Source organism: Pyxicephalus adspersus, chromosome 4 (assembly GCF_032062135.1).
Source record: "Pyxicephalus adspersus chromosome 4, UCB_Pads_2.0, whole genome shotgun sequence".
Classification (NCBI taxonomy): domain Eukaryota; kingdom Metazoa; phylum Chordata; class Amphibia; order Anura; family Pyxicephalidae; genus Pyxicephalus; species Pyxicephalus adspersus.
This window is the reverse complement of record NC_092861.1, coordinates 76,146,789-76,174,598: the sequence shown is the minus strand read 5'-3', so window position 1 is coordinate 76,174,598 and position 27,810 is coordinate 76,146,789. Positions and strand designations below refer to the sequence as shown.

Sequence of the window (27,810 nt, the reverse complement as noted above, 5' to 3'; positions counted from 1 at the left end):
GCTCTGTTTGGTGATCCCTTGTATTTTAGGCTCAGGCTGTGTATGTGGAAATGACTTCTGCTCAAGACAATATTAGGCACCACCTCCTCCTCGTGTTACCTTTTATGTTTGTAATGCCAGAACTTTACTGAGCAAGTGGCAGCTCTCATATTTGTTAGTTAAAAGAGGTTGGGCATGAGAAGGTTAGGCCTAGGCTTTAAGTGGGATCCCAAGTACATAGATTGCTGTGAACATTATTACAAGTATTTTATCATATTCTACACCAGGGGTGCCCACATTTTTTTGGCTTGCAAGCTACTTTTAAAATGACCAGGTCAAAATGATATACCAACAATAAAAACTTAGACCTAGTAACTCCTGTGCACGGTAGAGTTTATTTTGAAAGGCAGGGCTTCACGATCTACTCGCGTTGCCTTTGCGATCTACAGGTAGATCGCGATCCACCTGTTAGGCACCCCTGTTCCACTCTCTAGTCCAAGCAGGTTTAATAGTGAAGTGGTCTGTGTCTTCTTTCCCTCTTTTTCTCCCATCTAGTAATTTGGCTAGAGCTGTGTGTCATGTACACAGTATGTTTTCATTTTGCTTAGCTGCTTCTTAAAACAGTGTACATAATAGAACATTATAAACCAAAATATTGAGGATGCCTTTGATAGAATGATTCTTTCTTTGACTTTATGAGCAATAATTTCATGTTGCACCCATCTGAACATGTTTGAGATAGAGCTTTTAAAGAGCGGGTGGTGAATGTAGTCTGCACATTTACCCATTTGTCCTACAACAAGACAAACACACCTGGCATTCCATCTTGAATGGGAATGACATCTGTTTTTGTAGAGGTGGTGTGTGTGTTTGTCTCTTTTTTCCCCCTCCCCATATTACCTACTCTTCATGACCTTAAGGGTGTTAAGCTATGTACAGATGCTAGATGTTTGCTGGGCGAGTTGATCATCTTTGGCAAAATTCTAGCGTATGTACAGTGGTTCCCTCCTGTCTTTTTTTTTTTTTTTTTTTTAAGCCGACCCAGCGGATCGCTAAGCTACTGCACAGGAATGACCGCCTTCTCTTACCACTTTCTTTCATTTTACTGTCCCTAGAAACAATCAAGAAAGATTGTTTCCATCTACAGAAATGCAACGTATGTATTCAGCTTTAGCCTTTCTTGAACCCTGGCACATTCATTTTCAAACTTCATAATTACTGTACATCTATGTTAGGTTTCGCTTCTAGTTTCTCCTTTTGCTTCATTTTTCCTTCAGTATCAAGGCCTCTCAGTGAGTCGTGTCTGTGTAATATGTGGCCAAATATTTTATATTTTAGTCTTTCTATCTATGGCAATTTTTTTTTTAAGTATTTACTTTCTTACAGAAGCCATTCTCAACCAGGGCTGCATGAAATGAAGGATTCCTTCAGAGGTTCCTAGGTTACTTTGAGATGTACTTATTGACATCCCGTCTGATGTGCCTGCCTAGTTCTGACTCTAATAACACTTGGCAGTGGCATGACACCAATAAACTTTTTAGGTGGCCTTTTGACCATAACTTTAATGGTGGTTTTAACAATGGCCACTGACATCAAAGACCTTCTTCCCACTGACCTCTGATTAATAATTTTAACGGGTTCTCCAAGACCGAAATTTTATTTAAAGGGTTTCTCTGAAGTGAAAAGGTTGAGAAACACGGGTTTACTTCTTGCAGTCCAAAGAATGTATAAGAATTTTCTCCAGCACTATAACTGTAAAGCAAATACTTATGTTTGACTACAGTTGAACTTTGTATCCATATGTTACTACTGGAAAGACCATATCCTTATCTATCATTATGTTTGTTAGTTAAGTGATCACAATCATCAGATTTTTTATTTAATTTCTTGGCTGCAGCCACCATCTGCAGATATCGTTGAGTTTAGGAATATAAAATCTGTTACTACCTCTACTTCTCCCCTATCTATTTGCAGAGATCTGAATAAATGACAAAATCTTATGTTAAGCAAGAAGCCAGTTTTGTACTTTGTTCTTTAAAGGTCACATCAGGTTTTTTAAAATCCTCCTAACTTCATCCATCAGGTATCTTTTTCATATCTAAAATGAATATTTCTTCCTGCATTTTTAATTCCAGCATGTGATTCATGTAAACCAAAATTCCCAATAATGTATGAGTTAAGGAAAATGACAGTGTACAATGTCACGTTGGAGGAAGCAGTCTGAAATACATATTACAGTTGCTTCTGATATGAAACTAAAACGGCGCAGCTAAATTGATAGCCACTAAAATTTTTAAATACAAAGATAAGCAGTAGCTCAATTCAATATGCAGTAGCTGGTTTCAGTATAGATACACATTTTTTACCTTGGTGCATGAGAACAAGCTGTATGTGGGATACAATAATTTACTCTCTTTGTCATGGGGTTTAACGCAAATACACAGAGGGGCAAAATTAAAAACTTAGACAAAGTCGCCGGCCAAATTTGAAGTTTATTGAAAAAATTGAGGACGTTTTTCCTTCCTCATTAAATATAAAACCTTTTCATATGGAAACAAAGGTTTTGCTTCACATTCAATCTGGAACAAGCCAAAAATATAGAAATAGCACCGCTACTACAATTGCCTGCGTCTATAAAACAGGCAGTGATGCTGGGAAGTAGTAGCGGTGCTATTTCAATGCAGCAGTGGGCAGCTGCAATTCATATTTAGAATTCCTTTGGGGGCCAGATTTGGCCCTCGGGTTTGACACTCCTGCTCTATGTGGTGTGGTTTTATATTCTTTACTAGTTTAGCTTTAGGTGTAAAAAGTTACTTGGGGTAGGTTACTAGTAGGAGTAGAAGTAGAAAAATAAATGTAATATTTATTCTGCTTGATTTCTACAAGGGTTGCAAAATACTGGCACTCTGTAAATTCTCTGTATAACAGCAATAGTTTCCTAATTTCAATATTAGACTCTATATTTACACCAGATAAACTTGTGGTTTTAATGTTTTGTGTCATGTTCACACACTATATTTTAAATGTTTCTAGTTTTTATTTTGCTTGTAAAATTGCAATAATTTAATTGTCTGTAAAACAATTCATTCCACACCAGCAGAGACAATATGAAAAATCAATGTGTTCGTGATAATAATTCACCTTTTAACATATCCTTCAGATGCAGCGTTAACCTGGAAGATGTGCATGTCTGGATAGTAGCATCAGTTCAGCGTACTGGAAAATGTTATGTGCGACTTGTCAGTCTGGTTTTATTCCTCTTTAATTAAATGTAGATTTTCTGAACTTTAATTATGCATTCTTTCTGGTTCATGTAGGAGAAGCACAAGAACTCCCCGTGGAGGAGTCTCCTCTCCTCAGCTTTCTACTGCACTAGAACCTTTTGGCATAAACATTCCATTAACATAAATTGGTCCCTGCAATGTCCCCAGAACTCTTTAATGAGACTCGCTCTTTAACTCATTAGTGCAAATGTGAGCTCATATGTCAAAAATCTGCATTGCAGAATCACCATTCCTGGCGTTTATTAAGTCCATAACTCGTTTGCATTGACATGCTGTGTTAATCAATATTTTTTTAAAGTCTGAATATGTCACTAATGCTCATTTTAAGTACACTGATCTCGACAGCATGGAAGTTGCCAGTGGAATTTGAGAGTACAATGAAAATCCTAATTCTCTTGTTGTCTTAAGGCTATAAGTTAATGAGACTTCAACTTTAAATGTCCTCTTTTTAAGTATATATGTGCATTAATTTATTATATCAAAAATACAAGCTATACTACACTGGTTGCTTTCCTTTTTTATATGCACAGTAGTTTTTTGTTTAACCCTTTTTTGCATATGCAGATATTTTAGGGTGGAAAGCAAGATGTTTTCTTTTATTTCTATAGATTTTCAGGAACCCAACCTGTCCTCTCTGCGATTGGGAGATTTGTATTAGACATTTTCATTTTTTAAAAGCTGTGTGGCTAAATCACCAAGACACCCACTCATCTATTTTAGGTTTAAAGGTTCATTTTCAAGTGGCATTTATGGTCCAAATTTAGATTTGAGATTTTTGTATATACTGCCAGTGTATGTTAAAGTGATTTTACAAGTCCAAGTAACTACATTATTTTCCATAATATAGCCCATATCCTTGCTTGTAATAAACAGGAAACACAAATACAAAAAAGTGTACCCTGTAATCTCATATTTAGTATAGCTATACATTGTGATCTGTTACTTTTTTCTTTGTGAGCTTTAATGGGGTAAGAATAAATATTAAAAATAGATTAGCATTGTAGCCAGGTAACTACCCATTTCCAAAAAGGGGTTCTGCAAAGACATCCTGTATAATTCTCTATGTGTAAGTGTGAAAAATGTTCATACATAATATTCCTTTTCTCCTGAACACACAAAAAATGCATATCAAAATAATTTAGGGAGTTTTCATTATTTTCCAGTATTTATATAGCACTGACATATTGCACAGCGTTGTACATAATGATGTCGCTCAAGATCTAATGTCCCTACCATAGTAATATGTCATTTTTTACAGTCAAAGGTTAATATTGGGGGAAAGCCAATTAACCTTACTGCTTGTTTTTGGAATGTGGGAGGAAACTGGAGCACCCAGAGAAAACCCACACAAACATAGGTAGAACCTGCAAAGTCTATGCAGATAGTGTCCTGGCCGTGATTGGAACCTAGTGCTGAAAAGGCCAGAGTAGTAACCTGTGAGCCACTGTGCTTCCCGGAGTAAGTTTTATCCAATGTCAAGTTTGTACCATGAAAATAAATATCGAACTTTTAGGCATTCTTAAGCTGCAGTAGGAAGTAGCAGCAAGTGTTGCACATCAAGAAACAATTTTCTGAAAATTCATTCTGATACTTATGGCTATTAACTTATGGCTATTTAAGTTCGAGAACATGGTATAGGTTGAGTGCCAATAAATGAAACCGAGAGACATATATAGGACACAAAATGTGTCTCTTCACCAGAAGTCATAGTACTTCATGGGATGGTGACCTCCATTGTGTTTTTCGGCTGCTAAGGTCCAGGCTATGGCAAGTTAAAAAGAAAGTAAATAACTGGGAGCTCCGCAAAACAGTTTTTAGCCCTGGCCGGTTTCCAAACAGGGCTGCCACTAACAATTATCTGAATGAAAAGTGTGCTGGTGGGGGGCAGAACATACACCAACATAGAGTGCAGTGATGGAAACAGTACTTAGGAAGTGTTTTGTTTTCTTGCAGGAATTTTGCTTATTAGCAACAGTTTTGTATCCTATTATCAATTTATCATCAATTAAAAGTTGTAACATACAAAAATAGAGAGCCTGGGGTAATGTTATAGCATCCTACTGCTAAACCCAGGGAATTAAATATCACTTGATAGATAAAAAAATGTATATACCAATTGATGTGTGACAGATGAAAAGTAAATTGTTTCTGTGGTTGGACCAAGTGCTTTTAGGTTTATGTTAGAATTATTATTAATTAGGCTAAAAACTAACATTATCAATATTAAATTTGAAAGCATGTTAGGTTATATAACATTCTGTATTTCTAACTCTTTTTTTATATTATTGATTTAAGTGCGTTTTGAAGGTTTGAGCAGGCTAAATGCAGGAAATGTCCTGATGTCCTCTGACAAATCATGTAAATGGTACGGCTCAGCTATGTGAGTTTTAAAAATGTATACTCCAACACTGTGGGCCCACAAAACTTATGTCATTGTGATATTTAATGGAATTAATCATTTTTAAATTATTAAAAACCATTTACCTTTATTACCAGGGTGTTCATTGAAAGTTATTTGCCTACGGGAACAAAATAGTGAACAGGCTAAGAAGAGGACCTCCTTGAATAGCACATCAGTCTCTGTGAAAGGCATTACAAACCTAGGAAACACATGTTTCTTTAATGCCGTCATGCAAGTATGATGTTTTTTCTTGTTTTTTTTTTTGTTTTTTGTTTTCTTTTTTTTTTTTTATAGATTAAAAAGGAACTGTTTTGTAGTTGTAACTACCTCATGAATTTTGATGTTCAGCTTTTTCTGTGTGCTAATAATAGAGCTCAATCAGTGCTTCTTTTACAGGTAGAGTGCACCTTTACATGTTTACTGTTGTTTTTTAGTATAAAAAATACTTAATATATAAATATAAATAATACTTAATATATAAAATATAATATAAAAATACTTTGAATTTGTGGACAAATTGGGCCTAATTTATGAAAGCTTCCCAAGGCTGGAGAGGATACACTTTCATTAGTGAAACTGGGTGATCCAGCAAATCTGGAATGAATCTTGTCCAGGATATAAAACGTTTGCTAGCAACTAGCAAATGGTTTTAAGAAATCCATTCCAGGTTTGCTGGAGCAACTAGCTTCACTGATGAAAGTGTATTCTCTCCAGCCTTGGAGAGCTTTCATAAATCAGGCCCATTATTTATCTCCCTGATGCATACTACCATTAGCTGATACACAAGCATGCTAATCCTAAGGCAGTGAAGCACTTTTGCCCTAGGTCACAGAAGACGCTCACTTCATAAAGCTTTAACACAAGTAAAATGGACTTTTATTTAGTCATGTGACTGTAATGTTTAAAGTTTATTGTATGCAATATAAGCATTATATTTTATCATAGTGTTAGCTTGGTAAATTGAGGCGAATATCAAATACCAAACAATTGGCTTAAATAAGACTCTAACTTCAACAGTGCTACACAAAAAATACCATTAATGTTAGGATTTTAAAGAACATTTGTTTGATTTGTTTAAATATTTTTATGCATGTTAATGGTTTTTCGTTGATGACAGCAGTGCCCAATGCCTTGCACTGTACAGCGGAATGGGGAATTTAAAAATTGTCATATAGCTTAAAGACTGTGCTGTGATATCAGGGGAGATCAACACTGTTACAGGTGCTTTCTACCTTTCGAGAAGCCAGTGCAGCCATACATTCATAATAAATATATATATTTGTTTACTCATGGCCATTGTATTACTCATTGTGTATGTCATTTATGTAAATATTAAGTGCGGCATACCTGAAATACACAAATTATTTTCTGGCCAGTAGTAAGCTGTTGCCTGATATTGCAGCCATATACTTGAAAGAATTGCGTGGGCATTTTTTACATTTAGACTGGATTCCTGTGGAGTTAATCACATAGTGTATTGTGCAGCTAAAAAGGTCAGTCTGTATTTTGTTTCTACATTAAGGTTAGCTGCTACTGTTTGAACAAAACAAGCACTAAAAAGCCCAATTAGTACAGGCAAGAGATGGTACCCTCTTCTGTAAGAGAGAGCTCTTTTCCACTTTTTTATACTTGGATAAATAACCCTTTACCCATTGACTGGGTTTGTGAACAGAGAATATGATTGCATTCAGGTAGATTTGTTCAATATTATCATCCGGAGAACTATATCATTAAACCTAGTGACATCTCCATTTTACGTGGTCCATTTTACGTAGATAACACCCTTTATACCTTTATTGCACTTTGTCTACATAGCATGTATTTCCTCCTATCACTTTTTGTTTCATATATAGAGTACAGTATTTTTAACAACTTGGTATTCTATTTATTGCATTATGTACATTTATTTAAAGAGAAGGAACAAACTGACGTTTTTTATCTGCTTTAAATCTTTGTATATATCCTATCTTTGTATTCTACTGTTTGGAAGGAATGGTGTACTTGTATATATCAGATGTCAGAATAAAATATTTTTCCTGACATTGGCCCTTTAAAAAGTAGTCAACATATGTAGTTAATCCAAAAGTTTTACCTTAATTCTTTGCAAAATCCTGTCCAAGTAGGCTGTGATCCCTGTAGGCATCTCAGATTTAATTTCCATTTTTGGTTGACTCTGCTTTTTATGATCCGAAGAGCTCTGCCATAAGCATTTCTGGGAAAATGAGCAAACATCAACAGTGAATGCCAGGTATTTCAGTTGTGAAAAAGATATCAACTAATAATATTATCATTCATAATAAACTGTATTTATATACCGCCAACATTTTATGCAGCGTTGTACATTAAATAGGGATGCTGCCGTTGTTCCTTCTGTTGAATAATGTTCTCTTTGTTTAAATTGTATATTTTCAGAACCTGACACACACACATATGTTAACTGATGCTCTGGCTGAAATGAAAGAGAGAGGTACAAAACTGACAATTTGCCCAGTGGAAGAGAATTTGGTATGCATATTGTTTTCCAGGCTACCAGAAAATATGGATAAAAGCTTCTGTCTTGATCAACAGAGTGTTACCTGCTTCCTTGTAAACTTGTTAGTTTTAAGAACCAGAAACTACAATCTTTAATTTTAAGATATAGTTAAGAACTGCTGTCATAGATTTGGTATTGGTAAATGTCACTTATATAACTGGGCCAGTAATGAAAAAACCCATATTTGCCTAAGTAAGATTGGACATGATTCCTCCTATGTTTTATCTGATACTTACTAAACAAATCTTGTTAGGGTCAATCTTGATGTATAGTAGCAACAAATATGGAAAATGGAATTAAAAAATTGGGCAAATGTTGTAGGAATGTTATTATTATTATTATTAATATTATTATTATTATTATTATTATTATTATTAATAAACAGAATTTATATAGCGCCAACATATTACGCAGTGCTGTACATTAAATATTGGTCGAATATGTTGTGGAATTATTGATAAATATACTGCAGTAAATCATGTGTTAACTGCAACTGGAGACAATTGAGCATCTTTTCTCAACAGCAAGTGGGTTTCACTTTTTTGCTTATGAGTGTCTTGTTAGGGAAGGAAACACTTGTATGTTACGTCTGAGTTCTATAGCTTGGTTTAAGTCAACAGATAATATAACCAGAGTAACTCTTATAGAGACATCTAAAAAAAAAAAGTTAATTTCTTGCCCATTAGGCAATATTGATTCATAATTGTATCTAGAGAAAAGACATGTTATCTTAAGTGTTTCAAGTAATTTTACATTCTTTGTATGAAATCTGAAATGATGATGTGTGTGACAATTGTGTTGTTTGCATCTTTTTGTAGGATCCATTGGTGATCAGTCTTCCCAATCCTGGCCCTCTCACTTCTGCAGTGGTTTTGTTCCTTCATAGTATAAAAGAGACCAGCAAAGAGCCTGTTTCTCCTAAAATGCTCTTCAGCCAACTTTGCCAAAAGTAAGCAACAGCTTCTTTTTTTTACTTTTGACTTGAGAAGGCAAGTAAATGATTTGTAACGGATATGTGGTGCTTTTCTTCAGTTCTGAACTAAGATGTTTCATTCTTCAAAAGGGTGGAGTAACATAAAGCCATTCTTTGAAGAATGGAACATTTTGAATGTTAGATAATTCTGTTACAAATATTAAAAGGAAAGAGTAGAACATTTTTAGCACATATTTTGAGTTCTTATTTTAGTGTTTAGTGCTATAAGGCTGGTTTTAAATCTTTGCTTTTTGTCAATGCATTGTACTGTAGCATGCATGTGTTTAGTTCAATACAGTGCCTTTCATTGTGAATAGCTAAAGTGTTAGTTTGAATAAGTGAGATGACTGATGGAGTTCCATTGTAAAAAGGAGCAGTAAAGCAGAGCTATTGAATTTTGTAAAGCAGAAAGCAAAGCCAGGAGGGTATATAATACTGACCTTATCGACGTACAGCTATCATTTCAAACTATACATTGAAACAAGTGTTTCCCTTACACTTGAACAATGCTGTACTCCTTCACAAAATCTGTTGCTAATATGGCCCTTTTCAAGTCTTAGGGTACTCGCTGTGAAAGTGTGGCAAGCACAGGGAAAGCTTTTGGTCCAGAAGAAGGTAAACACCAGACAAGGCAACTGCTGTCAGGCAGAATAAGCACCTGGATGCAGATAGACATTTGGCTTGAGGGAAGGGGTAATGATTAGATTGGAAGTTTTTTTGTTTTTAATAAGCATTTTGCCTGGGCACAGAATTGTGCTTTCATTAAAAGTATGTGTGATTGCTATGGCTGTTTGCCCTTTCGTGGCATTTGTTCACAACACACCTGTTGTAACAGTGTAGTCATGCAGGGATATCGCCTGGTTTTCTTCTAGTGAAACAACTAGTGTGGTTTATGTACGGGGTGGAACACCCTTGTAAACAGTTGAGCAGGGGTAAATAATTTGTTTTTCTATATCTAGTTCTAACAGTGGACATTTCAAGTGGCTTACCAGAGTGTGTAGTTATCGAAAAGCTCTTACGCAGTTTGTATACCGAGTTCATTTAGCTTGTAAGACCTACTTTATTATTTCAACAAAACTGGGCATAAGATGGCTAATCACTTAATCACCAACCTAATTATGTGCTCTGCTGGCTCACAGATGTGGTTCTTCCTGATAGAGTGGGACGTTTTGTTCTCTTAAGAGCTTCTGCTGCCAAGCAATAGCGCTTTATTGGTGCTTGTTTCGTTCAGGTCAAGTGAAACTCTAGAGATGGCGCATGAGAAAAATGGCAGAAGCAAATAAATTGCTCTCTTCTGGTGTGCTTGCCTAAAATTATTGTTTTGCTAGAAAAAAATAGCTTTTTTCTTATTTTTTTAGGTATCCAAACAACTGCTTGACTAAATGAAACATAGACATAGTATGGACATTTAAAATTTTCTTGTTGGAAATTACATATAAAAATCTGTATGCTCCCAATGTTCCACCTTTCCTGTTTTTGGATTTATGCTTTGGATGGACTTTTGGACCCTTGTTAGCTTCATCTGACTAGAGTTTTGATCCAGACTACTTTCTTGTTGCTTTATTTTCTTGGGGTTGTTCTGTAGAACCTGGTGAAACATTTGGTAGCCAGGATTTGTGTCTCAATAATAAAATAGTAAATAATTATATTTGAGGGGGTTAATCATACAAAGGTAAAAGCTTTCAAATGACTTTGACACTTTTCTATTCTTGCTGTAACAATCGGCGCTAGTAAATGTTGTAGCAGATCATCTGGCTGTATAAAGACAGCCTTACTGTATTGTACATTAAAACATTTATAAAGTGTAAAGTAAATTAACCAGGTTTAACTGAAGGTTGTTTATTCAACAGCAGCAATCAAAACGCACATTACACAGAGTTTAGTAGTTACACTAAAGTGCATGTAAAGCTCATCAGCAGTTGTGCAGGGAAATCAAGTATTTGCACTCATTTCACATTAATAAATCCATTTCATATCTTGTTGTTTCTAGGAGTGCATAATTAGAAGAGACACATTACATTTCCAGTGACATAAAATGGACAGGTTTTTGGGCTATAGTATAAAATCTACTACATAGACAACTCAAAACTTTATGAGCTGAACAAAACCAAGCAAAAGTTTACCTGGTCTGACTTCTGGCAGCCATGCAAACATTTGCAAAGGCCTAGAAACTACAGACTATTAGATTCAACATTTTTATGATGAAAAAAAGCTTTCTTAGTAATGTTCACAGGAAGTTCCTTGAAAGTTTGGAACCTATGATTGAATTACACGCATTCAGGATTATATTAGGATAGTCTAATATACATTATAATTGATTAATCTATATTCCTCAGGGTTTCTTAGCAACCTCATACTGCCATCTCATATTCCTTTCTCTATTTTATATTTTTCTTTCTCCAATATTATTTTTTTTTTAAACCAGCGCAGTCTAACTATAAACTGTTTAACATTCCGAATATTTGGTACTTACAGTCCTGTGATCAAGGTTCCTATAATACACAGCACAGCCAGGTGAGTGATCTCCCTGCATGCTACACTCCACTTAAGCTAATGCATTACAGACTGGTATAAGACTGGCTCCAGAATATATTTTGATAGGGTAGAAGCATCCACATGCTGATGAATAATGAATAATCCTGTCCCTGTGCTTGTCCCAATATTTAAGAATGTTCATTGTGTTAGACTGGCAGCATTGTGCAAAGTGGTTGAGCCTTGGTTGGCTAAAGCTTACTCTATCCAGTCAACGTGTTGCTGTGTAGGGAGTTATGGGGGCTAATATTAAGACAAATTTATATATGTTAGAAAGCTGTATGTATCAATCTGTTTATTATTTTATTATGAACAAGAGAATATGTTTTTCCATTTGAGTTTTATCACATCCTTGTGATGTAATTTTGACCTACTCATATTTCCAGCAATATTTCAGTTCGTTAAGGTTTGCAGGTTTTTCTTAATGACTGAGCCATGGTAACACCTTCATTTTTATTTTATTTTCCAGCCTTTCCAATGTAGTTTTTTTGGTTTTCTTGGGATCATTGTCCTGTTGCTTAACCCAGTTTCAGACATAATTTAGCTGTCATACAGATAATATTTTACTCTAAAATACTTTGGGATACAGAGGAGTTCATGGTCGACCTAGTGACTAACCAGGTCCTGAGCTTAAAAACTAAGACCAGACTATCACCTCTCTCTACCATCCTGCTTGAATTTTGGTGTAACGGATTTATGATATTCTGCATTTACCTTTCACCAAATGGGGCATTGTGCATTGAGGCCAAACAACCATACATTGTTCTCTTCTGTCGAAATTATTCTTGTGGTTTATATAAAGTAAACTTTACAAACATAAGCTCTCTTTTTGTAGAAGAGGTTTCCTCTTTGCAACCATCCCAAACAACCCATATTTGTGCACTCTTTTTCTAAGTGTACTGACATGATCTTTACATGTTAACTGCCTTTAGAGTCTGAGATGAGCCTTGATACGTAAAAACTTAGCATTGAATGAAGGGGTAGTTCCTTTTTCTTAAAACTGTATATATATATTTTTGATATTCTGTCATTTATGACCATGTGACCCAGTCACCAAAGCAAATGGTTTGTTGTGACTGGTCTTTTCAGAACTATGTCTTTGATTTACTGGAGTCTCAAGCTGCACACCAGGTCCCGCTGAGCCAGTGCTGAACAGACCGTGGTGAAATGGCACTGTGACAATGCCTCCATTGCAGCAGGCTGCAGTCCCCACCAGGGTTAGCAGGAGGTTTCATTACTTCCGCTTGCTTACATTGGATAGAAGCTGGCCAGGAACTGCATTCTGTTGTTTTTTTTGTTCTTCAGAGGCATCCATATTTTGTGACTAGCTGATGAGCATTACATTCCTTCTGTACCAGAGGGACTAGTCCTGTATCTGGAAGCAATGTGTTGCATGACCCCTTGGTCCAAATATAGGCAGAGCAGCAGTGACACCGTTGGCATCCCAAATGGTATTTTATAGCAGAAAGTGTAATTCAGCAGAATAATTTGTACTTTTCTCATGCTGTCATTGATTTTGCAAAGATAAATATGTTTTGACTTTATTTACAATTTGAACTGCTTTATGTCTTGTATTTTCATTTTATTTTTACACTTCATTTACTATTTATGATAAAAATATGATTAATAACTAAACTTTGGTATAATTTTGATTTTTATAATTTATTCCTTAACCTTATCATGACCAGGGATTTTAAAGCATAAATGCCCTGACCAAGATTAGCAGCCTGGTGTAAGTCAATCAGTTCAGTGACTAGATGAATAATTCTCACAGCAGGTCTGAGAACTAAGAATGCACATAGCTGCACAATAATAATTCTCTAGGAATTTGTAGTTCTCTACTAATTATTAGGTTATTTACATTGTTGCAGCAAATCTTATAGTTTTCCTATTTTTCAAATACCTATTGATATGTTTATTTAAAAATCACAATTACATTTTGAATGTATTTAGCCCTCTATTGAACCAGTACCAAGTAAAGTCTTAGGAAGGTTTTACTTTATATCAGCTTTCTGCTGAAGTGTCACTTAAATTAATATGTTCTTTTTGTTTGGTTAGCTACACTTGGTCTATGGATTACTTATGTATGCTTCAGTGTCTGTGTCAGAGTCACAATTACGTTTTAAAATTAGCAGTGTACACTGGATAATGTACAATCTGTATCTTCACATTATTGCACACAGGTTGGTCTTTCAAGTCAGCGAGTTTACATTTAGGTCCTGTAATTCTGTCTTCCGGAATCAACCAATTAACTGAATGTGGTTGCAAAGTCATTCATCTTATTTTCATTATGACTGACTCTACAATGTATTTCAGATATAAATGGTGTACCAGAATTACCAAGTCTAAGCTCAAGCAGTATGTATTTTACTGTTGTGTCCAGTATTGGCTCGTTTAATGTAGAAAATGTATTATTGGAATCTTGGGAGTTACCTGTTGTCCTCTATGGAGAGGTTGTTTGGGCTCCCGTTAGGATTAGCTGGTCTTTTGGACCTTCATGAGTAGTCTGGTCTGGCTTTGGCTGGGCTGCAAATAGAGGATGGAGCTAGGGACCCTGGATATCACTGTTGTAGGGTTGTTGCTTAGGCCACTTAGAGATTTTGAAGGACGGCTTCAGCTAGCTGGATGTGGAGGTCAGAGATGAGCTGCTACCATTCTGGTTGTGCTGCATGTCTCAAGGAGGGAAAATTCAGTTTCCTTGGCCTTCCTCACTGCTTTCTTTTTGTAGACATTGAAAAAGGGAAGTGGGCAGTTATTCAGTGGGTGTTGGGGGTAGCTGTGTTCCCATACTCGCAAACGCATTAACTGTGCTTGGCTAGTTTGGCATGGAGTGGTGCAGAGAGCAATGCTAAATGCATTCAGCACAGATCTGAGGATCTAAATAGGTGCAGTTATAATTTAATTCAAAGAAATATACAATGTAAGTAATATATAAAAAGTATATGATTGAACACTTTTAACATTTAACACTTTCACCACAGAGACTGCATCATTTATCATGCCCCCATTCACACATTTGTGAATAAATGCATGTTGTCCAACTCATGTATACAGCTTTCCCATTAATGTTTCTAGTTTTGTGCTGTGCATTGCCATGTGTTGCCCAGAAAAGTTCAGGTGTGTGTGTTTTTGTTTTTTTATACTACACACTAAAGGGCCTAATAACTGCAGTGGAAATGCATGCAAGGTGCATTTTCAATGCCTTTTAGCACATTACAACCAGACTCTACAACTAGCAAAATTTGAATTGACTAACAGAACCCCAAAACACAAAAAGCATAAAAAATAGCTAAACAATATACACGAAGTCTTTCACATAAAGATGTAAACCTAACCTACAGCAGTCTAGTGTCCATCATTTTAGTACAAATGTTCTTTTCTCCTTTGTATTACAGTTTAGCTTATCTGTATATGATATTAAGGATAAAGATTGACCTCATATTATTGTACAACATAATCTTTCTGTAAAAAAATTATATACTGTCTTATAAAGGTATGCCGGCTATCTATTTCTTCTACCAATTGCTGCTAAATTTCACCTATAGATATATATTATGTTAAATAGCAATGTATTAAATTATTGCAGAAATATAATAATGGCAAATCAATTTCATTTGTATAAAATAAAGATAATGTAACGGTTGCTAAAGATAAAGAGATCAGTGTAAGAACCGCTATTTAGTTTCATCCATGGTATTCCATTCTCCCACCCCCTACCATGCTGGAACCTAAAACAAGAAGGATGATTCTCTCCATGGCAACTGTTTAGCGTCTGGTACTAATTCATCCACTGTTAATTTTGTTAGTGTTGCAGCTGTCAGCCGTTTTGCTGGGACAGATTGGATAAATCGCTACAGGGCCCGTCTGTTTGTTTTCCACTGCTCTGAATATCAGGAGCCCAGATTTTCATTTTTACTTATCTGGAGAGATAGTCCTTAACATATTAACCTTTTTCATGCTGAGGGGCCAGAGAAAATAAGTCCAATAAATAAACCTTTCATGTAAAGAAAGAAAGTAGTTTTATTTCAAATCTTTCCTTCCTGATGATATTACTGCTATTAACACTGAGGTGGTTTTATTATATAACTTTAAATTAAACTGGCTTATTTGGGAATACAGCCAAGTTCAGACAGCAGTGGTACTGCTGTGATTAACTGCACTTAAAAAATGCCCATCATATACATGAATAGGTTCCTTTCTCACCTTGTTATTAGAGGCGGTTGATTGCAGTTGCATTTCAAAAAATGTTTTTAAATATTTTGTGCCATTCCCTCCATAGACTTGAAACGAGCTCCTTTTTACTGGTTTCAAAATGTTTGTCAGTGATTTTCTTTTTTAATATTTGCTGGCCTTGATCAGATCTATTTACACAAACCCTTTAGCCTCAGCTTGCTTTTTCAATCCTTCGGCATTTGTAATTTCTTAGGGGTGCCCCTTGCCTTCCCTCCTCTTCATTCTGACCCTTGAACCATTTTTGTTTCTATTCTCTCAAACTTCTGCATTACAGGACTGCAGTTGGGTGATACGTGCCCAAAATTTGTAGTGTAGGTGAACTTATTCTTGTAATCTGTAAACCCATGCTTTTACTGCCTAAACTGCTCAAGGAATTGAAATCCTATGAGGCCCTATCCAACATTAAAATGAAATATACCAAGTCAGAGGCCATAAGTGTCTTACTCCCCCCAGGGATGTGTACAAAGGCTTTTTCTAATCATATGGTTTCAAATGGTTTGAAGTGGACCTATCATTCCATTTTTAACATTATATTAAAGGGTGGATAACCCCTTTTATATGATGACGTAAGAAGAACCCAGAAGAAGGCTCCAGAAGGTAGGGGCACCTGTTGGGATGGTGAGGGAGCAAAAATAATCTGATTGTGGAACGTTCTGCAAAAATAAAGATAAGTGTTGTTTTGCTTTAAATACCTGGGTGCAATGCTGCTACCTAATGACCTAGCTATGGAGTTCCAGCTGAACTTTGTTCCTGCTAGCTCCCTCACTATACCCTTCACCATTACTCTCTGTTGTGGGACATTTCTCATTTACCCCGGGCCTGGTAGAACAGGAATTCCACAGACTAGTTTCCTTAAAGCTCAGGAGGGCTTTTAAAACACGGGATAGATGGGTTTCACTCCCCAAATTAGTATCATCAAACCTGCTCTTAACTCCTGGAGAGCACAGCAGCTCGTCCACTTTGCAGACTCTCTCTATGCTACAAGGGGGTGCTGAGAAGTTGCTGGCTTTGCCCAGAAAGAAGCGAGCCAGAGTTATGAAATAACACAATTATTCAACATATTCCCCCCTGAGACTGATGCGCTTGGTACAGGGTAGTTGCAGCTTTTCTAGACAGTTCAAATAAAAGTCCTTTGGTTGGGCCGCAATCCAGCTCTCGGCAGCATCTTTGTCCTCAAATGTTCTCAAAACGTTGCCCCTTAAGGTGTTTCTTCAAATTCGGGAACAGATAATAGTCCGAAGGGGCCAGGTCAGGTGAGTAGGGGGGATGGTGGACCAATTTGGAAACCCAGGGTGTTCAATTTGGGAGCCACAACGTTGGACGTGTGCGCAGGTGCATTGTCCTGCAAAAAAAAAAAGAATCCCTTTGGTCAACTTTCCACTTCGTTTTGTCTTAAATGCCTCCTTCAGCTGGTCCAGGAGGCTAGCATAATCCTGTCCGGTGATACTAGAGCCTTGAGGTAGGTAGTCCAAGACGTGAAGCTTGCTTGTGCCTCTGCCATCACAGCTTCTCACTAAAAGAAAAAAAGTTTTAAAAATCGCAAAGACCGGATATTTGCACAGTTACATACTAAGATATTAGGCTGTCATATGCCCTCTCATCTCTACACTCATTTTTCTATTTCATCTGGAAGGAGGCAAAGCCAGGAACTTCTCAGCACCCCTTTGTATATTCAGGTTTTGACTTTGCTTCATGTAGGCTTCAACTCACCTTATGTGGAGGCCTGGGAATTAGAACTGGAGTTTTCTTTCCTTTTTTTCAGAATTACAGATTTCTCATGCTTCCTTCATAAGCAGTAGATACCAGGTGGTGGGGTGCACGATTTTATATAGTAATAAAGTACATTGGAAAGACTACATTGCATGTTTCCATGGGTAGATACCTGCTTGTGTGGTGTGGTGGGTAAATTGGCATAGTGCTTCACACTTTTTGGTTTTTCCCTAGGCATAAACTATTCTGGTATTCAGTTAGTGAGATTACACTATAATTAAAGACTATCTGGTCCCTGCAGACCTAGCCTTCTACCGGTTACATCATAACTTTGCCCCCTAAATCATATTTTTAGGTTATGTACACACATCAGATGATTCTCGTCCGATTATCGCTTCAGGGCTAGTATCGAACGGGAATCTAGCATGTGCACAAGACTTGTCTCACGTCATTCATGGATCTGTCCTGGCAGATTCACAAACACTCGTAATACAAGTGAAGGGGAGAGAGCGCAGTAGGGTGCCTCTCTGTTGTTCTCCTGTCTCCATAGAACAGAACGGCGCTGTATGTACAGCATGTATGATCGTGGAAGATCCTTTCAATGTCAATTAATAATTGTGTGTATGTAGCCTAACTCCATGGTCAGACATTTAGTGAATGCAGCAAGGTCTTGTATCCCACCTGCAGTTAGAAAATGGTTTTAAAGGGTCATTGAAATACTGCCTATAGATGACTTCACCTCCAGCTTAGATGGTACCAAAATTTTTTTTGGATTCAACATTCTTTTGGATTTTTCATTGGAAAAAGTTTCAAAAGTCTTACATATGCTTTTTGGGCCCAGCTTGAAAGCTGATAGTAAGTAAATAAGAAGCAATAGGCTTACAGTAGCAGTGCTTGAAAACATCAGCATAACCTAAATCTAAAAAAAATCACATTCTATGATCACATTCTATGAAAAGGCAATTGTCAAGATATGAATATAGGAGTCATATTGCCATGCATGTCAACAGAAGGTAGCTGCAAACAGGTGCAGGAGAGCAGTCGCACTGATAAAATTTTGTTTAAAAAATAGCTTGTCAGAAATTGTTTGTCACAGTGCTTTAGCCAGCCAAATATCAACCAGTTTGGATTTATATCCACTTTTAAAGATGTCTGAAGTTTCCTGGGGTTTAGGCAGATGGTAAGATCTATCCAACATATTTCAATTTGAACATTCAATATATATGAGAGCACTGGTGTTTGGTTACTGGCCCAGTGCTATCACTTGTACTGAGCAAGGGAGGTAGTGAGTATGTTGCTGAACTGAGGCACAGGGAACTACTGAAAAGTAAGTATGTGTTATTTGGGAACCAATGAACAAGTACACCTGTCATAAATGAAAATGAGAACTGGTATAGCTGTTCCATTACCCTTTTTAAGATTTCTTATAACTATACTTGCTTCCAGTGGGTGTCTCAAAAAGCAACATAATAGGCAACTAGCATTTTGGGAGGTGTTCTGACATATTAAAGTTGCTTCAGATGTTAATTCATTTGTTCCGTTTATTCATTTTCAACTACCAGTTACTTTTTTTTTTCCCCGAGTGCAGAACAAACTACGTCTGGGCACCCAGCAGTGGCAAACTGCACTGCAACCAGCTCACAGCTGCAACACAAATCTTAAAACAACAACTGCACAGCCAAAGGCCACTTGTCACTCTTGGGAATTGCATCGTGATCTGCCACAGACGCTTGCAGAAAATGACTCTCAACCTCCCCAATTCACTTGAATGGAAGAAATAGGGACCACAATTGAGTCCGTGGCAGAACATGGTCAGCGGTCTGAAATGCCCACTAGTATGGCATTGACTTGTGTAGATGGGTAAATGCAGCATGATTTTCATCTGTGTTTAAATATCTTCTAAACTACTTCGTGAGTTGGTGTTTCTCACCACCTTAGAAGAAAGGTGTTAACGCAAAAACAGACCATTTTTGGGATTAAATAAAACAATTTCTTGGTATTTTACTTTAGGTTTTATTTTTTTTTTTAGCCCTGTTAATTTGAGTTAAAATCCAGTCTTATCTCAATCGTGCACAGTTTACAGGCTCCTCTGCTTTATCATAAATACTTACTCCTATTTAACTGCACACCATGAGAGCTTCTCATAGTGTGTAGAAGTGGTAGCAATACAATATAGCCCACCTAACTCCATGGCCTAAATACACCCTATACACCAATGTAACCCTTTCAAACCCAGTCTGATTCTCCCTGGCCCACCCCTTCTTTGTATTTGACTTCAGTTCTGTCAATCATAAAGGCATAGCATCTCATGTTCTTATTATGGAAGTCTGGCTAGGAACATCTACTTCTCCAGACTGACATCTATCCCACTGCTTACATAAGTGTTGAGGCAGGGTGTTATTTAGGAAGTGTTTCATGAAGAAGTAGAGAGGCCTAGTGATCATATCACTGGGTCTAAAGTAAGCTATGTAATAAAAAAAGAGAAATGTTTTATTTACAGATTTATTTAGCAAAGGAGGAATCAATGAAGGGAAATCATAAGCACTTTGAAAGGTTTCTTTTTATATTTTCCATTTTATCATGACCTATATCCTTATATAGAATTAAACCAAATTGGCTTTTCTATAAAGAATGCAAACAGAGCCTTTCTGAAATTGCATCTCAGTGACAGTTACCCTTCACTTCATGTCACCATTAGCTGAGGACCAACCTGTTCTGTCATTATACTGCTGACACTGTACAACAGGTTGTAGCTTGCTGGCACTGGCTTCCATATGTCTCCACATCTGTGAGCGGTCAATTCAACCCACCATCCGAGCAGTCCAGTCTTGCCAAGGATCTTGCTTGGAGCAAGTTTTCAAGGAGAGGAGAGTGCACATCTTTTAGCTGTCAGGATTCAGCGTATCAGAGCTAAACCATCTTTACCCTTGGTTTGTCCACTAACATTCTGCATTTTCTAGGCAGCATATAGCTGAATGTTGAATGTATTTGTTGGTACTTAAGTCATTAATAACTTATCAGATGTTAGCTTTAATTCTGGGACTTCAGGCTTTCTATACATTTTTATTTGTATTTTTTTGTTCAGTATTATTCCTGACATAATATCAACAAAATTTATTTTTAATAATGTCACCTTCACTTTTCACATTACTTACCAAACCTTTTTTCTAACTGTTTTTTTATGAGTTTAAAAATGAGAGATGCATATGTTTGATTTAGCTTTTTATGTTAGAACAAATCCTCACTTCTTCAGAGTTGAGGAAGGTACTAAAAACTGTGATAAACTTCAAATTCTATTATATTTTTTTATGCTGACGATGATGTCTACTTCTAATCCAGTCCTTGTGTTGCTATTAAATTAGGTCATTGCTTTAATTCTATTCCTAAAATTAACCTAACCCTGAATTTTTGCAAACACTGAAAAATGATATTACAGAAGAAAATCAAATTGGCCTGGTCAGTTTGCTCCATTGTGTTTGATGGTGGAAGTGGACAGTGTGCCTGTTAACATTTGCAATTAGAATCTCTGGCCAACCCTGCCTGACTTAAAAGCACCCAGGGCAGAATTTCATTTTTCCTGCTTTTTTGCTGATGTGATTTTGCTGCTCACCTGCTGACAATGCAAATATGTCTTAGTTCTAAAGAAAGGGGGCATATAGGGAGGCTGTGTAGTCTTGTGACCACAGATAAAAGTATACAAACAACTGTTTATGTTGTTAGATATAAGTTATATTGTATTTGAGTACCCATATACAATGAGGGAAAAAAATATTTGATCCCCTGCTGATTTTGTATGTTTGCCCTCTGACAAAGAAATGACCAGTCTATAATTGTAATGGTAGGTTTATTGTAGGTGTGAGAGACAGAATAACAACAAAACAACCCTCAAAAACCCAGTGATCAAAAGTCAGAGCTTTGATTTTAATAGTCTCATTTAATAGTTAATTGGAAGTTATGCAGAATTATTAAATTTCAAGTATTAGGTCTTAGATTTATTTAATTTTTATAGCATCAATAAATTCTCTTTTATCCTAAAGAATTGTTGCCATTAGTAGCAATATGTACAGTGTTTGTTACTCTGCGTTTTTATGAATATTTTACAGGATTTGTGTAGATAATAGCGTATCAAAAACTACATGATCTATTAAGTATTTCTAATATTAGTTGTAAACATAACATTAAAACAACTGAACAAAACATTTAACAAACTCTTAGTGATAGTTGCCCTTCACTTTGTGTCACCATTAGCAGGAACCCAGCCTGTTCTGTCATTATAGTGCTGACACTGTACAACAGGTTGTAGCTCACTGGCACTCGCTCCCATATGTCTCTACATCTGTGAGCGGTCAACTCAACCACCCGAGCAGTCCAGTCTTGCCAAGGACCATGCTTAAAGCAAGCTTTCAAGGAGAGGAGAGTGCATATCTTTTAGCTGTCAGTTCTTAGTGTATCATTGCTCATACTGGTTGTTTTCTTTATGACAGAAGCACTTCTGTAAAATCCAATTTAGAAGACTTAAGCTGCGTACACACGTCAGATTTTTCTCACCCGATAATCGGCATCGGCCGAGAATCTGGCGTGTGTACAGTCGGCGTCGTTCATCGTCCGTGGATCCGTCCTGGCGGATCCACGAACGATGAACGGCGAGCGATCCTAATGCAAGGGAAGGGGGAGAGCGCGCAGCAGGGTGCCGCTCCGTCGTTCTCCCCCTCCCCTCTCCATAGAGCAGAACGGTGCTGTATGTACAGCACTCGTTCATGCATCGTGTAGTCCTTTGTCGTTGGAAAGGATCGTGAAATATCATTTCCAACGACAAGAATTGCACGTGTGTACGCAGCTTTAGTCTTCACAAAAGTCAAAACGCGATTAGAGAATGTATTTTTTATTAATTTGCACATCAAACTTCTTTATTTAGCATTATTTTGCACTCAGAATAGCTCAGTCTATATTTCTGATTACACCAAAATAGCGGTAATTCCAGTGTGTATTATATACCCTAATACCAATAACAAAAGTGGAATTCCAGCAAAAGCTTCCTTGAATAGGTAAGAAAGGGTGAAAACCTTAGTCAATGTTTTGATTTTTTTTAATGTTTTGATTTTTTTGATATGTCATTGTAATATTTGTTTTATAAAAATCTATAAAAAATAAAAATATATATTTCATGTACATTATGTACAATTGTATAATTGTTCTAGTATGCTGCTAGTAAATATACTCTTGTACACGTATATGTATTGATTACTTCTTTTTGCTACATGAAAAACTAAAGTTATTGATTACCCAATTAGGGGTAGGTTCAGACCTTCCTTGGAATCGAGCAATCCCACGGGGCTCTGGCTTGGTCACACGCACTGCAGCTATGGTCCCTAAAGGACCAACGTGCACATTTACAGCTGGCATCCGTGAGCGGTGCTGTACCACTCTCTGCCACCCCGATTCATTCTCTATTTGACTGCTGCAAGGAGAAACAACTTGTAGCATCTCCCTCAAGCCAGCAGTTCACTGGTATAAAGAAGTGGTAACCACAACAAAACTTTATGGCCAGTCTAAACATAGCCTCAGCATAATTTTGTTGTCTAGTTTGGTTGCTCCAGGCCTCAGGCACGGCATGTATTGTCAGCCTCCGAATTGATGATTAGATGGCAAACGATCGTTAACAAGGAGAATGGTGGCTCTTCTAGAAAACTTAGTTGAACTCCCAGACCACCTAAAGTATTGCTGAGCTAATAATACAACTGATAAACCTAAACTGTAAGTCCATAATTCTCACGCAAATCCTAGGTCATATGATGTACTAAGTCCTTAGTCTTCTGTCTTCTTCCTTTGAAGAAGAGGGTGCTTCTTCATGTGATGTGTCCACATCACTGCCTGGTTGATGGGACACTTCCTGTTTGCTGTGTATCAGGCAGATCCTCTTGGCATATAGCAGCAGCCAGATAAAGTCACAAAGAGGCTACCAGCCAGTGTTAGGCAAAGGCAGAAGTTTTGGATCCACCAGTCATCCCTCCAATAAGCTGGCCATGAAAGATGGACTTGGGTAAGTATTAAAATAAAAACTACAGAAAGTGTTTATCATTCTAATTAATATTGAATCCGTTGAAGTGGATTGTGAGGGGAACAGCTTTGCCTGGAGATGGACAGGAAACCAAGATATATGCATCCAACCACCACCGAGCTGTGTCAGTGGTTGTCTGGATCCGGATTAGCTGTGAGATTGCAGCAAATTAAAGCAAGGCGTCTGTCAATTGCCAATGGGACAAAAAGTGGGAAATTGGTTTTTAGACTTTGTGTTCCTGTGCCGACTACAGATAAAAATCTGTTAGGGGAGATCCTACAAATGTCTAAGAGATATCCCAAAATACTGAATGATTTAATGCACTGTTCTTGTCAGTTTTTGGTAGATTGATTTTTAAACTCATCTCTGAGATGTGTCAAAACCATATAAGCACATGTAAACTATTTGCAGCGTTTGATATGAATGCTTGATATGATCTGTTTTATTTGCAGGGCTCCAAGGTTTAAGACCTTTCAGCAACAGGACAGTCAGGAGCTCCTTCATTATTTGCTAGATGCCCTACGTACAGAAGAAACTAAGGTATTATTTTTCCTTTTCTTGAAAACTGTCTCTGCTTAAGACACACATCTTACTGCTGGTGCATTAAATAGTTAAATTACACCACACCATACACACCACTACACAGACCAGAAATTTTGCATGCAGCATCACATTGTAATGCACTTTAATGTACTGCTCTGCAATGCTGGAGTGTGGAAAAGGTGCATTCGGGTGCCATTTAGAATGATCAAAATATTGGATTATGGTAACATAAACCTTACTGTAGTGCAGGCAGGGGAAAACTAAAGCCGGTTGGGCTTTTTAATCCGGCCCCTCAAATATTGATCCAAAATTATCTCCTGGCAAAAAAGGGTGACCCACAACATGATTTCCATTGAAATTGAATGTAATTTGAATGTAAGTTCTCTTTTACATTTAGGTAATGGCTTTTACATGTAAATTTTATCAGTTCATTAAATCACTCTCCATCCATCTGATACTAAAACTTTTTGTGTCCCCTAAGCCAAAAGGTTTGCTCAGCACCTGTTGTAGTGTGGTGTTTTGAACAGATGCTTAGGAAGTACATTTATCAACTGTCCAACACTCTTTTGGTGAAAATTGTAATTTTTTTCCCAAAATGCATAATTATTATTTGTTAATTTTCATACTAAATTTTTATACTTCACTTGCCCCAAACCTCTCATTAATTTACACAGTTATCATAAAAAATGTATCATTAAATTGTTAATAAATTTAGTTGGTTTTTATGCTCCACTTTGAAGCAAACACGACAGATCTCCATTGTAGCCTATGACATTTATTTTTTTAAACACCTTTTATCCACTTTTGCTATTATTCACCGCTTTTGAAAAGTGGTAATATATTGCTCTTTTTAAGTATATAGGGGTTTTGATTGCCTCTGTATTTCCACTTCTCAATGCCTGTTCACCAGGAAACAAAACTTTTTTTTTTTTTTTGACGAATCTGGTGTTAGGTGGAAAACAGGTTTCCAAAAGTACAGAAGTGAAAAAAAACAAATAAACAAATACTTTTTTTTCACCTTTTGAAATTTGGTGTTTCAGTATACCTGTTTCTGTATGTATGTCTCAAGGTTATGTCTGCGTCTGCCAGGCAAATTTTGACACTGAGAAAGGGTTATTAAGGGTTGAAGCATACATACAATACAGAAAGACCTCATGCATTTAAATACCTATATACAGAAATACAAGCATACCGGTCTTTCAACATCACATGTAATTTATGATTGTCATTTTCTGGGATCTGTATACTTTTCTGTCAGCATTTATTTTATTAAGTAATAAATTAAACTATTTTTATTTATACCCTAAAATAACTTTGGATTTCAACTTTATCTCTAAACATATAAAATATTTAATTAGATATGTGTAGCTGAATCTGCTGCAGTGTGAGGTTGTGTTTTATTGAGATTTACTTGTATGTCCATGCTTTGACTTTGTTTCATTAACAGACATTGCTAATAGCTGTATAGATTGAGTACACAGAGGTCACCTCCATGGTTTGTGAACCTGAGGAGAAGAATGGCTGGTGACCCCATTTATGCTTCCAGTGGTCTTGATGTCTGTCAGAAAACTACATGCTAAACTTCTGCAGTCACCCGTGCATGAGTCATTTGAAAAAGGGCTTTGTGCCTGCATTCGGGACATTGCCAATAATGGTCAGATAAAGGTTGGATTCCACCCTCTGCCACAATTACAGGGCCTGTTTTGCAATAATGGTACATTAGTATGAACATCCTTTTTATCACCCGAGGCAGCTCAGCATGGGAGCAGCACTAGTAAAAGCTCAGCTCTGTTTTTTTTCCCCCAGCCCCCTTTTCACGGCAGTAGACGGTGTGACAAAATTAGGATGTCAGGTCTGGGGGTCTGTCAAGGCCCTTGAGCACTGACAGTTGTGTCAGACTTATCCAACCATACCTAGCTGTGTCTGTATTGTCTTCCATGGGAAATCCACAGCTGTGAACCATGCAATTGTAGTGGAGTGTCACAGCCATGTGTCTCTTGATGCAAAAAGCCCACAGCAATATGTCTGCCACCAGAATGCTTTTTAAAGACACTTATTTCCCTCAATGTGTAGTTTTTAATTATTATTTGCCTATATTTAGAGGTTATTTAGAATCAAGACTGACAATTAGCAGTTTGGCTGGTAGACTATCGTATAAGACAGCATTATCTAATATGTTTAACCTGACAGCAAAAAGAGCAGTATTTCCTTGCTGGCAAGTAACAGTGTATGTTGACATTCATTATAACAACTCATTTTTCTGCATCTTGATATTTTCATTTATATTCAAAATATACAAATATCACACCATAGTGATGGGGATTAGAAAATTTTAATATTACAAAGGTCCATATATTTAATTTTCCCAGTCTGATTTATAAATTTTCGAAATGTGCTATACTCGACCTGAATGTGACAATTTCATATTATCAAGAACACATTTGTTGATGAAATGCTGCCAATCCAATCTTAAGACATAGTTCAGCAAATTTTTCAGAATGCTGGAAAATGAATTGCAATAAAAAGTTGGTTTCTCTTTTGAATGACCATAAATGTATGCTTTCACAGACTAAGCTAGACTTTAGGTGATCTTAAGACTTGTTCCACATTTACCCCCAAAACATCAATCTCCCATCATTTTTACTTTGTTCTTGTAGCAAAATAACTGTTATTATTCCAAACTTTGTGACCAGCCCTGTAAAAATCTTGCTGAGGCAGCTTGCTGGTTTAGCTGGGTGCCCTAGATCGGTTTGTGTTGATGCCCCTCCGGACACACCTCCCCAAGAGACATTCCCCAAAACACAATGAATAGACAGGCTTTCATGAATCCCGATAGCAGTACTGGTGTGCATGGATAGAGATAGGCAAGTATTCTTTAGTACAGCAGGGTAATACTTATAAGGATTGTTTGACAACACTGCCCTGGATTTTAGTACAGCACAAGCAGTATGGTTACCTGCAATAGGAAGGATTTTTGCAGGATCATACAGTATTTTCAGTCTTTCTTTTTTTTTAAATTGTGCCCCCCACATTTAACATACTATTAGTATTATATTATTATTATTACTATTATTATTATTAAAACACTATTTATAGAGCCAACGTAATATGCAGTGTTATACAAATAAATGGGGGTTGCAAAAGATATGACACTGGGGAAGGAGAGGACCCTGCCCAAAAGTGTTTACAATCTAAAGGGTTACTGACTTGTTTTTCTGAAGTGCAAGCCCCAAGACTGTCATTGTTATCCCTCCTTTTCTACTAAGCCACAGTACTGAAAGTAAAACATTTACTACATTTGCCAAGACACAGGCTTTGCATTTGCTTGCTCCAGATCTGCTACTTGCTTTGTACTGGAGTAAAAAGAGGTTTTATGGTCCTAGAGCTTGAATCTTCAAAAATCAGCAGGTAAATCTAATGTTTGTCTTGGCAGTTTCATTTTAAATGCTAAACAAGCCATGTTTTCTAATCGCTTAAACCAGAACTAAACTTGTCTGTGGGTGATGAGCTTCTCTTATAATCAGCAAGCATATTTGCACAGCATTTCTGATTAATGAACAGACT

General features: G+C 36.8%; 1 protein-coding gene across 3 annotated transcripts in view; it reads left to right on the top strand.

The window, feature by feature from the left end:
- USP45 (ubiquitin specific peptidase 45) overlaps positions 1–27,810 on the top strand; it is a 61,788-nt gene that overhangs the window by 15,040 nt on the left and 18,938 nt on the right. For all 3 annotated transcript variants that reach the window (XM_072408687.1, XM_072408685.1, XM_072408688.1), the window contains exons 6-9: positions 5,760–5,899; positions 8,077–8,169; positions 9,016–9,146; positions 24,156–24,243. In XM_072408687.1, the coding sequence (XP_072264788.1) occupies positions 5,760–5,899; positions 8,077–8,169; positions 9,016–9,146; positions 24,156–24,243 (452 nt within the window). The remainder of the gene's footprint in view (positions 1–5,759; positions 5,900–8,076; positions 8,170–9,015; positions 9,147–24,155; positions 24,244–27,810) is intronic.